Below are 13,756 nucleotides of genomic sequence, written 5' to 3'. Positions count from 1 at the left end.
GTCTCAAAATGGTCTGTGTGTCTGTGTGTGTGTGTCGGTCTGTCTGTGTGTGTGTTTGTGTGTGTCTGTCTGGGAGTCTGTGTCTGTCTGTCTTTGTGTCTGTCTGTGTGTCTGCCTGTCTGCGTGCAGGTCTAGCTGCAGAGCTCTTCCTGCAGAGCTCGGCTGCTCAGCTCTCCTACCACGGTCTGTGTGAGCTCAACGCTGCGGCGCAGGAAGAGCAGCTTGCCGTGTTCTTCAGGAACAACCACTTCAGTACCATGATCAAACACCAGGTACCTATCTGTCCGCCTACCTGTCTACCTGCTGTCTTGTCCTTCTGTCTGCCTGCTATCCTGTCTGTCTGTCCCTCAGGGCCACCTATACCTGCTAGTCTCGGACCAGGGCTTCCTGGGGGAGCAGGGCGTGGTCTGGGAATCTCTTCACAACGTGGAGGGAGACGGGAACTTCTGTGACTCAGACTTCAGGCTGTCTCACCCCCCCGAGCAGACCGACCTGCCAGCACACAACACACACCTGCAGCAGAGACAGATTGACCAGGTTTGCCTGCCTGTCTACCTGCAACATGTAAACCAGTCCCATTGGGAATAAATTAGTATTGATATAATAATAATCCTAATAATAAATATAAGTATTATAATCCTAATAATAATCATCATAAAATGTGATAATAATAATAATAATAATCATCATCATAATCATAATATTCATAATAATAAATATAGTCATAATAATAAATAGAATCATAATAATAAATAATATCTGCAGGCAGCACTGCACAGGGTCCAGGTTACTCGCATTAGTCACAAATCACTTCCAAAGCATCACTTCCCATCAAGTCGAATTACAATTTTCAGAGTTCCCATGAAGCGCAGCATCTGTTCAAACACATTTTCAGGGTTTCTGTGGAACGCAGCATTACTTCCTACCAACACGAGTTACAATTTTCAGAGTTCCCATGGAATGCAGCATTGCTTCCTTCCTACATGAGTTACAATTTTCCGAGTTCCCATGGAATGCAGCATTCCTTCTACCATCATGAGTTACAATCTACCGAGTTCCCATGGAACGCAGCATTACTCCCTCCCAACACAAGTTACAATTTTTCGAGTTCCCATGGAACACAGCATTACCTCCTAGCATACTGAGTTACAATCAACCGAGTTCCCATGGAATGCAGCATTTCTTCCTCCCAACACGAGCAACAATTTTCAGAGTTCCCTGGAACGCAGCATCAGCTTCCTCTTGTCTTGACCTGAAGCAATCGATGTCGAATGTTGTGGTCCAAGTTTGAGCCACATCCAAGGAGGAATTAGTGAATAATAATTATTATAACCATAATAATAATAATCATGCTGATAATAATGATAATCATGATGATAATTAAATTAATGATAATCATACTGATGATAATCATAGTAATGATGGTGATGGTGATAATGATGATGATAATGATGATAATAATAATACTGATGATAATAATAATAATACTGATGATGATAATAATAATGATGATGATATTAATAGTAATACTGATGATGATGATGATAATACTAATGATGCTGATGGTAATAATACTGATGCTGATGGTAATAATACTGATGATGATGATAATAATAATAATGATGATCATAATAATAATAATGATGATGATAATAATAATAATAATACTGATGATGATAATAATAACAACGATGATGATGATAATAATGCTGATGATAATAATAATAATACTGATGATAATAATTATGATGATAATGATACTGATGATGATAATGATGCTAATAATGATACTGATGATGATAATAATAATATTACTGCTAATGATAATGATGATGATGATGATAATAATACTGATGATGATAGTAATAATACTGATAATGATGATCGTAATGATAATAAGCACAGTTATGAGCTTTTACTGCTTAACAGAACAGTGATCATTGGTTATTTTATTTCCAAAACGGTTCAGGAAAAAAAAAATATTACTTTGTTCTGTGTGTACTGGTGTGGATAATACTGTGTCTACTGGTGTGGATTATACTGTGTGTACTGGTGTGGATAATACTGTGTGACAGGACTACCTGGTGGCAGTATCCCTGCTTCAATCTGAAACCCCCCCAACGCTCAGTGACCTGGAGTTTGCCAGAGCTCTGCAGCAGGAAGAGTACACCCCCCCACAGGTACTACTGCTATACCACGGCTGTACTAATACTGTACCACTACTTTACTGCTATACTACTGCTATACCACTACTATACTGCTACTATACCACTACTATACTACTATATTACTAGTATACCACAACAATACTGCGACTGTGCGACTACTATACACTTCTATACTACTACTATACCACTACTATACTGCTGTACTACTACTTCTATACCACTACTATACTGCTATACTACTACTATACTACTACTATACTACTGCTATACCACTACTATACTAATACTCTACTACGACTGTACTACTACTATACCACCACTACTACTATTTTACTACTATACCACTACATACTACTACTACTATGCCACAACTATACTACTACTGTTCTATGACTATACTACTACTACTATACAGGTACTCCACACTTAACCAGCATTCACACTCGCAGCCAGCTCTCTAACCAGTCTGTATTGTACGCTGTGTACAATACCAAGCATCTCATCACCCTTTATATACTACTATACACTATATGTACTATAAATAACATATACACTATATATCAGGGGTGGGAAAACTTTTGGGCTTGAGGGCGTTTAGTCTTTAAAACTGAGCGGCGGGCCAGACTATTAGTAGATGAGGTGAAAAATGTGAAAAATGAGCAAGCATAAAGTGTAATATATGTGAAATCTATTTCCTCTTATCCCATTTTTTAAATGAATAAATTCATTTTTAAATCAAAAATACAACAACTCACCATTGATTGAATGGGTTGAATGAGAACAGTTTTGCTGGTCACCCTTTTTGCCAGCGCATCAGAATCTGGTGCCATTTTAGTTGTGGATGTGTAGGATAGCTGTGGTGCTGCCTCATCATCAATGACAGGAACATGACACCAGCTCAAGTCACTTCTCAGACTTTTATAAATCACAGAATCCACAGCAGAATTCTCTGTGCAGGTGGTCCAGCCATTGACTGTATTTGCTGGCACATTGGGGGCTTGTTTAAGTGACTGTATTTGCTGGCACATTGGGGGCTTGTTTCAGTGACTGTATTTGCTGGCATGTTGGGGGCTTGTTTAAGTGACTGTATTTGCTGGCACATTGGGGGCTTGTTTCAGTGACTGTATTTGCTGGCATGTTGGGGGCTTGTTTAAGTGACTGTATTTGCTGGCACATTGGGGGCTTGTTTCAGTGACTGTATTTGCTGGCATGTTGGGGGCTTGTTTCACTGACTGTATTTGCTGGCATGTTGGGGGCTTGTTTAAGTGACTGTATTTGCTGGCACATTGGGGGCTTGTTTCAGTGACTGTATTTGCTGGCACATTGGGGGCTTGTTTCAGTGACTGTATTTGCTGGCACATTGGGGGCTTGTTTCAGTGACTGTATTTGCTGGCACATTGGGGGCTTGTTTCAGTGACTGTATTTGCTGGCACATTGGGGGCTTGTTTCAGTGACTGTATTTGCTGGCACATTGGGGGCTTGTTTCAGTGACTGTATTTGCTGGCACATTGGGGGCTTGTTTCAGTGACTGTATTTGCTGGCATGTTGGGGGCTTGTTTAAGTGACTGTATTTGCTGGCACATTGGGGGCTTGTTTCACTGACTGTATTTGCTGGCACATTGGGGGCTTGTTTCAGTGACTGTATTTGCTGGCATGTTGGGGGCTTGTTTAAGTGACTGTATTTGCTGGCACATTGGGGGCTTGTTTCAGTGACTGTATTTGCTGGCATGTTGGGGGCTTGTTTCAGTGACTGTATTTGCTGGCATGTTGGGGGCTTGTTTCAGTGACTGTATTTGCTGGCATGTTGGGGGCTTGTTTCAGTGACTGTATTTGCTGGCACATTGGGGGCTTGTTTCAGTGACTGTATTTGCTGGCACATTGGGGGCTTGTTTAAGTGACTGTATTTGCTGGCACATTGGGGGCTTGTTTCAGTGACTGTATTTGCTGGCATGTTGGGGGCTTGTTTAAGTGACTGTATTTGCTGGCACATTGGGGGCTTGTTTAAGTGACTGTATTTGCTGGCACATTGGGGGCTTGTTTAAGTGACTGTATTTGCTGGCACATTGGGGGCTTGTTTCAGTGACTGTATTTGCTGGCACATTGGGGGCTTGTTTAAGTGACTGTATTTGCTGGCACATTGGGGGCTTGTTTCAGTGACTGTATTTGCTGGCACATTGGGGGCTTGTTTCACTGACTGTATTTGCTGGCATGTTGGGGGCTTGTTTCAGTGCTAATGTGGGGAAATGAGCAAATGATTTGTTTGTCATTTGTTTAGAGAACAAAGTCAATTTGACCTTGAAGGCTTTCACCTTTGAATACATGTGGTAAACAAACTGATCTTTCCTTTGTAGCTTCACGTTCAGCTCATTCATGTGCCAGTACGTCCACAGCCAACGCCAAATCACAAAGCCAGTTTGCGTCTTTCAGCTCCACAAAATCATCGCAATAAGTAAAAACATATTTTTCAATACAATCTTTGTTGAAAACCTGACACTCACTGTCAATTTTGCGCTTTTTTTGTCCGCTCATTTTGTTATGGGTGATGCACCACCAATGCACCATCTGGTGGTACCATTAAGTATTACAGGGAAATAACAGTGAAATTAATACTAAAGATTTAAATATATTGTGTATATGTGTGTGTGTGTGTGTGTGTGTGTGTGTGTGTGTGTGTATACACTGTATACATCGCATCTCATCACTGTTTGTCAGTCTCAGTCTTGTTCCCACGGTCTGTCCGTATTAATTACACTAGTGTTCGCAATCGCCACGCCCCCTTACTGTGAAATAACCCTATATACACTATATATACTGTATATACTACTGTATATACAATATATATACTATATACACTATATAGACTATATACACTTACTATATATATATTAAAAAACACTATATAAACTATATACACTATATATACTATATACGCTATATACTGTATATTATATACACTAAACACTATATACACTATATGTTTGCTAACCCTAACCCTAACCCAAAAGAGCCATGATTGGCTCGCGAGCTATAGGTTCCCGACCCCTGGTGTATAAACTATATAGTATACTATATATATATATATATATATATATATATATATATATACTATATACTGTATATACTATATCCACTATATATACCATCCTGGAACAGAACTCAGTCGTTAAGCGGGGAGTACCTGTACTACTGCTATACTACTACTTTACTACTACTACTACTACTACTACTATAGGACTACTACTATACTATGACTATACCACACAGCAGGAAGAGTACACGCCCCACAGGTATTTCTACTATACTATGACTATACTACTACTGTACTATACAACAGGAAGAGAACATCCCCCACAGGGATTACTACTATATTACGACTATACTACTACTGTACTACTGCTATACTACTACTATACTATCCAGCAGAAAGAGTATTACCACTATACTATACAGCAGGACAAGTATACCCCCACAGGTACTACTACTATACTACGACTTATTATGACTATACTACACAGCAGGAAGAGTACACCCCCACAGGTACTACTACCATACTATAACTATACTACTACTATAATACTACTATACTACACAGCAGGAAGAGTACAACCCTCACAGGTACCACTACTATACTACGGCTATACTACTACTATGCTACACAGCAGAAAGAGTACACCCCCCACAGGTACTACTACTATACTACGGTTATTCTACTACTATGCTACACAGCAGGAAGAGTACACCCCCCATAGGTACTACTACTATACTGCCACTATACTACTACTATACTCTACAGCAGGAAGAGTTCCCCCCCCACAGGTACTACGACTATACTACTACTTTACTACTACTATACAGCAGGAAGAGTACACCCCCCCACGGGTACTTCTACTATAATACTACTATACTACACAGCACGAAGAGTATACCCCCACAGGTAGTACTACTATACTATGACTTTACTATCCAGCAGGAAGAGTACACCCCCCACAGGTATTACTACTTTACTACGACTACTGCCACTATACTACTACTATACTACACAGCAGGAAGAGTACACCACCCACGGGTACTACTACTACTATATTATGAGTATACTACTATTATACTACACAGCAGGAAGAGTACAGCCCCCACAGGTGTTACGACTATACTAGTACTATACTACTATACTACAACTATACTACGGCTATACTACTATACTATGACTATACTATGACTATTCTACCACTATACCACTACTATACTACAATGCTACTACTATGACTATGATATGACTATATTACTACTATACTACGACTGTACTATGACTATATCACTACTATACCACTACTACTATACTACTACTATACAACTACTACTACTCTACTACTACTACTACTACAATACTATGACTATTCTATACAGCAGGAAGAGTACACCCCCAACAGATACTACTACTACTATACTACGACTATACTACTACTATACTATACAGCAGGAAGAGTTCACCCCGACAGGTACTATTACTATACTACTACTACTATACTGCTACTGTACTACGACTATATTACTACTGTACTAAAACGTTACTACTACCTTACTATACAACAGCAAGACTAAACCCCCTTACAGTTACTACGACTATACTACGACTATACCACTACTATAATACTACTATACTCTGACTATACTACGACTATAGCACGACTATACCACTACTGTACTACTACTATACTACGACTATACTACTACTATACTACACAGCAGGAAGAGTACAACCCTGACAGCTACTTCTACTATGCTAAACAGCAGGAAGAGTACACCCCCCACAAGTACAACTACTTTATTACTACTATATTAAACAGCGGGAAGTGCATACCCCCCATAGGTACTACTTCTATACGACTACTATATCACTACTATACCACAGAGCAGGAAGAGTACACCCCCCCACGGGTACCACTACTATACTACACAATACTACTACTGTACTACTACAATACTACTGCACTACTACTATACTATGACTGTACTACTACGATACTACCACTGTACTACTACTACTGTTCTACTACTGCACTACTACTATACTACCACTTTACCACACAGCAGGAAGAGTACACCCCCCCACAGGTACCACTACTATACTACACAATACTACTACTGTACTACTACAATACTACTGTACTGCTACTGCATTACCTCTATACTACTACTGTACTTACACGATACTACTACTACACAGCAGGAAGAGTACACCCCACAGTCGTAGTCCTCGGCTTTCTACTGTGTTTCCTTGTCTCTACTTCCAGGTCAGAGGTCAGAGCAGCAGGAGAAGAGAGAAGGACTCAGACTGTGTCGTCTTGTAGCATCTCTATCCCACTCAGCTGTGTGTTCACGTTAAGCCCACAACTCATCAAGTACCAGGATGTTCTGACTCCGCCCTTAACACCGTTTCCCAGCATGCACTTCAGAAACATCTGCTTCGTGATCACATGGACGTAGCTGTCACTATGTAGACAGACAGGTCGGTAGTCAGGTAGACAGACAGTCATACAGACAGGCAGGTAGACAGACAGACTTTTTGTCTTCACCTCCACCCGCTCTTTCTGTCCGTCTGCTTTAGAGAGACAGACAGGACCTCTATATGGATCTCTCTGGCATCTCTTTGACCTCCAGGGGCATTGTGGGAAACAAGCTGGCCTGTTTGGCTAAGGCTGCTTTGGATTTATTGTTATTATTATTAATAATTGTATTATTGTCATTGGTGTTATTATCATAATATTATTAATATTATTATTTTGTTATTGGTGTTATTACTATTATCGGCTGAAAGAAGAGAAGAAGTTCTTATTGTTATTGTTATTATTATTATGATTATTATTTCCTGCTGTAATTTCACTGTGGTTCCTGGAGGAGGCGCTGGCTGGCGATGTCTGATCTCATCTATTGAATTCCATCACTGACGCCAACATTAAACGCATTCATAATATAATTTGTACAATGATACATAATAAAATATTATCTAACTGAATTTGTCCTGATTCACGGCGTTCATGATGAACCAGCGACTGGGTCACCCTGAACCTGACCTCTGACCCTGTACCTGACCTTGATGAACCAGTGACTGATTTTGCATTAAATCACTGAACCAGAACATGACTTCTGACCTTGACTCCCCCTGCGTGGGCGGTGAGGTTAATCTGCTCGCTACAGGAAAACAACAGTGTTAAAGATATTCTGCAGAATAAAGAGGAAGATACAGTCATGCTTCAAAGCAGTGTTGTGATCAATCTGCACAAACTACTGACCAAGAGAGTTTTATACCAAAGAGAGGTTGTGTGCCATTGGTCAGGTGTCATTTCCAACACTGTGCCCCTCAATCATCTCCCCATAGTGTAGTAGTTGACTTAACAGTCAAACTCTGGTCACAGATACTATACTACAATAGACATTGTTTAGAAAGAACAGTCTCTTCATATAAACTCTGAGAGACTCAATAAAACCCAGAGGCAATGTGTTTTAAAACTAGGTAGCATACTAAAGACTAATGTCCTGTTTAAAACATGTGAAACATCATTCAAATAGTTGAACATGTGTATTTTTCTCTCACACCTGACCCCTGATGAACCAGCGACTGATTCTGCATCAAATCATTGACCCTGACCCATGATCCTGAACCTGATCCCTGACCCCTGATGAACCAGCAACTGATTCTGCATCAAATCATTGACCCTGACCCATGATCCTGAACCTGATCCCTGACCCCTGATGAACCAGCAACTGATTCTACATCAAATCACTGACCCTGAATCTGAACCTGACCCCTGACTGTAACCCTGATGAACCAGCGACTGATTCTGAATCAAATGATTGACCCTGACCCCTGACCCCTGAACCTGACCCTGACCCTAACCCTGAACATGACCCTTGATAAACAAGTGACTGATTCTGCACCAAATCACTGACCCTGACCCCTGATCCTGAACCTTATTCCCAGCCCCTGATGAACCAGCGACTGATTCTGCATCAAATCACTGACCCTGACTCCTGACCCTGAACCCGACAACTGACCCTAATCCCAACCCTGACCCTGACCCGTGATGAACCGGAGACTGATTCGGCATCAAATCACTGACCCTGACCCTGAACCCAACAACCTACCCTAATCCTAACCCTACACCTGACCCCTGATGAACCAGCGACTGATTCTGCATCAAATCATTGACCCTGACCCTGAACTTGATCCCTTACCCTGACCCTAACCCTGAACCTGACCCCTGATGAACCAGCGACTGATTCTGCATCAAATCAGTGACCCTAACCTTGAACCTGTGCTGGAGAATTTCCCCTGCGTGGTCGGTGAGGTTAATCTGCTCGCTACAGGAAAACAAAACAGAGTGTTAAAGATATTTATTCTGCAGAAAAAGAGGAAGATACAGTCATGCTTCAAAGCAGTGTTGTGATCGGTCTACACAAACTACTGACCAAGAGAGTTTTATACCCTGAACATGAATCTGACCCCTGACCCCAAGTTCCAACGGGCGTGGTCGAAGGTCCCAGATAAAGGCAAACTGACTGACATGGCCGACACGGCGTGGAGCCTGGGCCTGTGTATAACCTGGAACTGGAACCCATTTTCAACTGTTTCTGGCGAGACCCCATTTTGTTTTCAAAGACAAAACTATTTTCACTGTTTTTTTACATTTCCCATATTGTTGTTTTTATTTGGCACTTTGAAATACAGCTGCAACGGTTAGTCGATTATTTGATTAGTTGCCAACTATTTTGATAATCAACTGATCATTTTTTGAGTGGGAAATTTTCAAATTCTCTGAATATTTTGGGGTTGCGGACAAAACAAGACATTTAAAGGGCGTAGCCTTGGGCTTTGGGAAACAGCAATCGACATCTTTTCTGACAATTTATGGACAAAACGACTAATCGATCAATTGACTCCAGCCATGTCAGCCATCAAAACAGCCATGTCTGTTATTTCACTATGACCAACTGACCATAAGTACCTGTCAGTCTGACCTACTACCTGTCTGACATCCTACCTGTCTGACTTCCTACCTGTCTGACCTCCTACCTGTCTGACATCCTACCTGTCCGACCTACCTTACCTAACCCTATGAAAAACATTGTTATCAAAACAGCCATGTTGGTTATTTCACTATGACCAACTGACCATAAGTACCTGTCTGTCTGACCTACTACCTGTCTGACCTACCTTACCTAACCATATAATAAACATTGTTATCAAAACAGCCATGTCGGTTATTTCACTATGACCAACTGACCATAAGTACCTGTCTGACCTTTTACCAGTCTGACCTCCTACGTGACCTCCTACCTGTCTGACCTCCTACCTGACCTAATACCTGTCTGACCTCCTACCTGTCTGACTTCCTACCTGTCTGACCTCCTACCTGTCCGACCTACCTTACCTAACCCCATAATAAACATTGTTATCAAAACAGCCATGTCTGTTATTTCTCTATGACCAACTGACCATAAGTACCTGTCTGTCTGACCTCCTACCTGTCTGACCTCCTACCCGTCTAACATCCTACCAGTCTGACCTCCTATGTGACCTCCTACCTGTCTGATTTCCTACCTGTCTGACCTCCTACCTGTTTGACCTCCTACTTGTCTGACCTACCTTACCTAACCCTATCATAAACATTGTTATCAAAACAGCAATGTCTGTTTTTTCTCTATGATCAACTGACCATAAGTACCTGTCTGTCTGACCTCCTACCTGTATGACCTACTACCTGTCTGATTTCCTACCTGTCTGACCTCCCACCTGTCTGACCTCCTACCTGTCCGACCTACCTTACCTAACCCTATAATAAACATTGTTATCAAAACAGCCATGTCTGTTTTTTCACTATGACCAACTGACCATAAGTACCTGTCTGTCTGACCTCCTACCTGTCTGACTTCCTACCTGGCTGACCTACCTTACCTGCCCCTGTAATAAACATCGTTATCAAAACAGCCATGTCTGTTATTTCACTATGACCACCTGACTTTAAGTAGCTGTCCGTCTGATGTCCTACCTGTCTTACCTACTACCTGTCTGACCTACCTGTCGGACCTACACGTCTGACCTCCAACCTGCCTGACCTCATACCAAGACCAATACCAAATATTGCTCCAAATTCGCTAATTTTTTCAGGCTAATCAGTCAAAACTGTAGTGTTTGGAATCCAATTATTTAAATAATCCGACAGTTCATATTATTTATTCACCACAACAGGAAAAAAGATGTGATTGTTATCAATATTCAACAAAGGGATCATTATCCCCAAATTATGGAAAGTCTCAATTTTAGATTTAAATAACAAAGAATACAGAAAAAATACTCAAATGTGTGTGTAATGCACGTGTTATCTAAAGAAATTACGGTTATTACCGAAGCAAAACAGAAAACATATTTGGCTAACTATGCATTTAGCACATGGGAAAGGAAGGAATGATTGCGACAGTGAAACTCTGTCCAATAATAACCTGCTAGATGAAGCGAATGAATCAGGTGGTGAAAGTGGGATTTGAACATTTATACCAAATACCAAGGAATGTGCCAGATATGATCTGTTCTTATTATGTTTTCTATATAATCTGATCTTATATATATTTTCTATATGATCTGTCTTGATATATGTTTCCTATATGATCTGTTCTTATATATGTTTTCTATATGATCTTTTTTGATATGTTTTCTATATGATCTGTTCTTATATATGTTTTCTATATGATCTTTTTTGATATGTTTTCTATATGGTCTGTTCTTATATATGTTTTCTATACGATCTGATTTGATTTATGTTTTCTATATGATCTGTTCTTATATATGTTTTCGATACGATCTGTTATTATATATGTTTTCTATATGATCTGTTTTAATATATATTTTCTATATGATCTGTTCTTATATATGTTTTCTATATGATCTGTTTGGATATATGTTTCCTATCTGATCTGTTCTTATATATGTTTTCTATATGATCTGTTTTAATATATATTTTTTATATGATCTGTTATTATATATGTTTTCTATATGATCTGTTCTTATATATGTTTCCTATCTGATCTGTTCTTATATATGTTTTCTATATGATCTGTTCTTATATATGTTTTCTATATGATCTGTTCTTATATATGTTTCCTATCTGATCTGTTCTTATATATGTTTTCTATATGATCTGTTATTATATATGTTTTCTATATGATCTGTTCTGATATATGTTTCCTATATGATCTGTTCTTATATATGTTTTCTATATGATCTTTTTTGATATGTTTTCTATATGATCTGTTCTTATATATGTTTTCTATATGATCTGATTTGATTTATGTTTTCCATATGATCTGTTCTTATATATGTTTTCTATACGATCTGATTTGATTTATGTTTTCTATATGATCCGTTCTTATATATGTTTTCGATATGATCTGTTATTATATATGTTTTCGATATGATCTGTTATTATATATGTTTTCTATATGATCTGTTTGGATATATGTTTCCTATCTGATCTGTTCTTATATATGTTTTCTATATGATCTGTTCTTATATATGTTTCCTATCTGATCTGTTCTTATATATGTTTTCTATATGATCTGTTATTATATATGTTTTCTCTATGATCTGTTCTGATATATGTTTCCTATATGATCTGTTCTTATATATGTTTTCTATATGATCTTTTTTGATATGTTTTCTATATGATCTGTTCTTATATATGTTTTCTATATGATCTGATTTGATTTATGTTTTCCATATGATCTGTTCTTATATATGTTTTCTATACGATCTGATTTAATTTATGTTTTCTATATGATCCGTTCTTATATATGTTTTCGATATGATCTGTTATTATATATGTTTTCTATATGATCTGTTATTATATATGTTTTCTATATGATCTGTTATTATATGTTTTTTATATGATCTGTTCTTATATATGTTTTCTATATGATCTGTTTTGCTTTACTGTATGTTTTCTCTGATCTGTTCTTATATATGTTTTCTATATGATCTGTTCTTATATATGTTTTCGATATGATCTGTTATTATATATGTTTTCTATATGATCTGTTCTTATATATGTTTTCTATATGATCTGTTATTATATGTTTTTTATATGATCTGTTCTTATATATGTTTTCTATATGATCTGTTTTGCTTTACTGTATGTTTTCTCTGATCTGTTATTATATATATTTTCCATATGATCTGTTCTTATATATGTTTTCTATATGATCTGTTCTTATATGTGTTTTCTATGTGATCTGTTATTATATGGTTTCTATATGATCTGTTTTGATATATGTTTTCTATATGATCTGTTCTGATACATGTTTCCTATATGATCTGTTCTTATATATGTTTTCTATATGATCTGTCTTGATATATGTTTTTCTATATGATTTGTTCTTATATATGTTCAAGATATGATCCATTCTTATATCTGATTTCTATATGATCTGTTTTGATATATGTTTTCTATATGATCTGTTCTTACATGTTTTCCATATGATCTGTTCATATATATGTTTTCGATATGATCTGTTTAGATATATGTTTCCTCTCTGAT

The 13,756-nt window shown here is 38.4% G+C and overlaps 1 protein-coding gene across 2 annotated transcripts in view; it reads left to right on the top strand.

Moving 5' to 3' along the window:
* mindy1 (MINDY lysine 48 deubiquitinase 1) overlaps positions 1–8,181 on the top strand; it is a 30,684-nt gene extending 22,503 nt beyond the window's left edge. For both annotated transcript variants that reach the window (XM_080011281.1, XM_080011280.1), the window contains 4 exons: positions 130–272; positions 352–537; positions 2,076–2,180; positions 7,460–8,181. In XM_080011281.1, coding sequence (XP_079867407.1) covers positions 130–272; positions 352–537; positions 2,076–2,180; positions 7,460–7,516 — 491 coding nt within the window. In that variant the 3' untranslated portion in view covers positions 7,517–8,181. The remainder of the gene's footprint in view (positions 1–129; positions 273–351; positions 538–2,075; positions 2,181–7,459) is intronic.
* Positions 8,182–13,756: the final 5,575 nt, after the last annotated feature.

Source organism: Zeus faber (assembly GCF_960531495.2).
Source record: "Zeus faber genome assembly, chromosome: 1".
NCBI classification, from domain to species: domain Eukaryota; kingdom Metazoa; phylum Chordata; class Actinopteri; order Zeiformes; family Zeidae; genus Zeus; species Zeus faber.
Note: the sequence above shows the minus strand (reverse complement) of the source record. Positions and strands in the feature narration are given on the sequence as shown.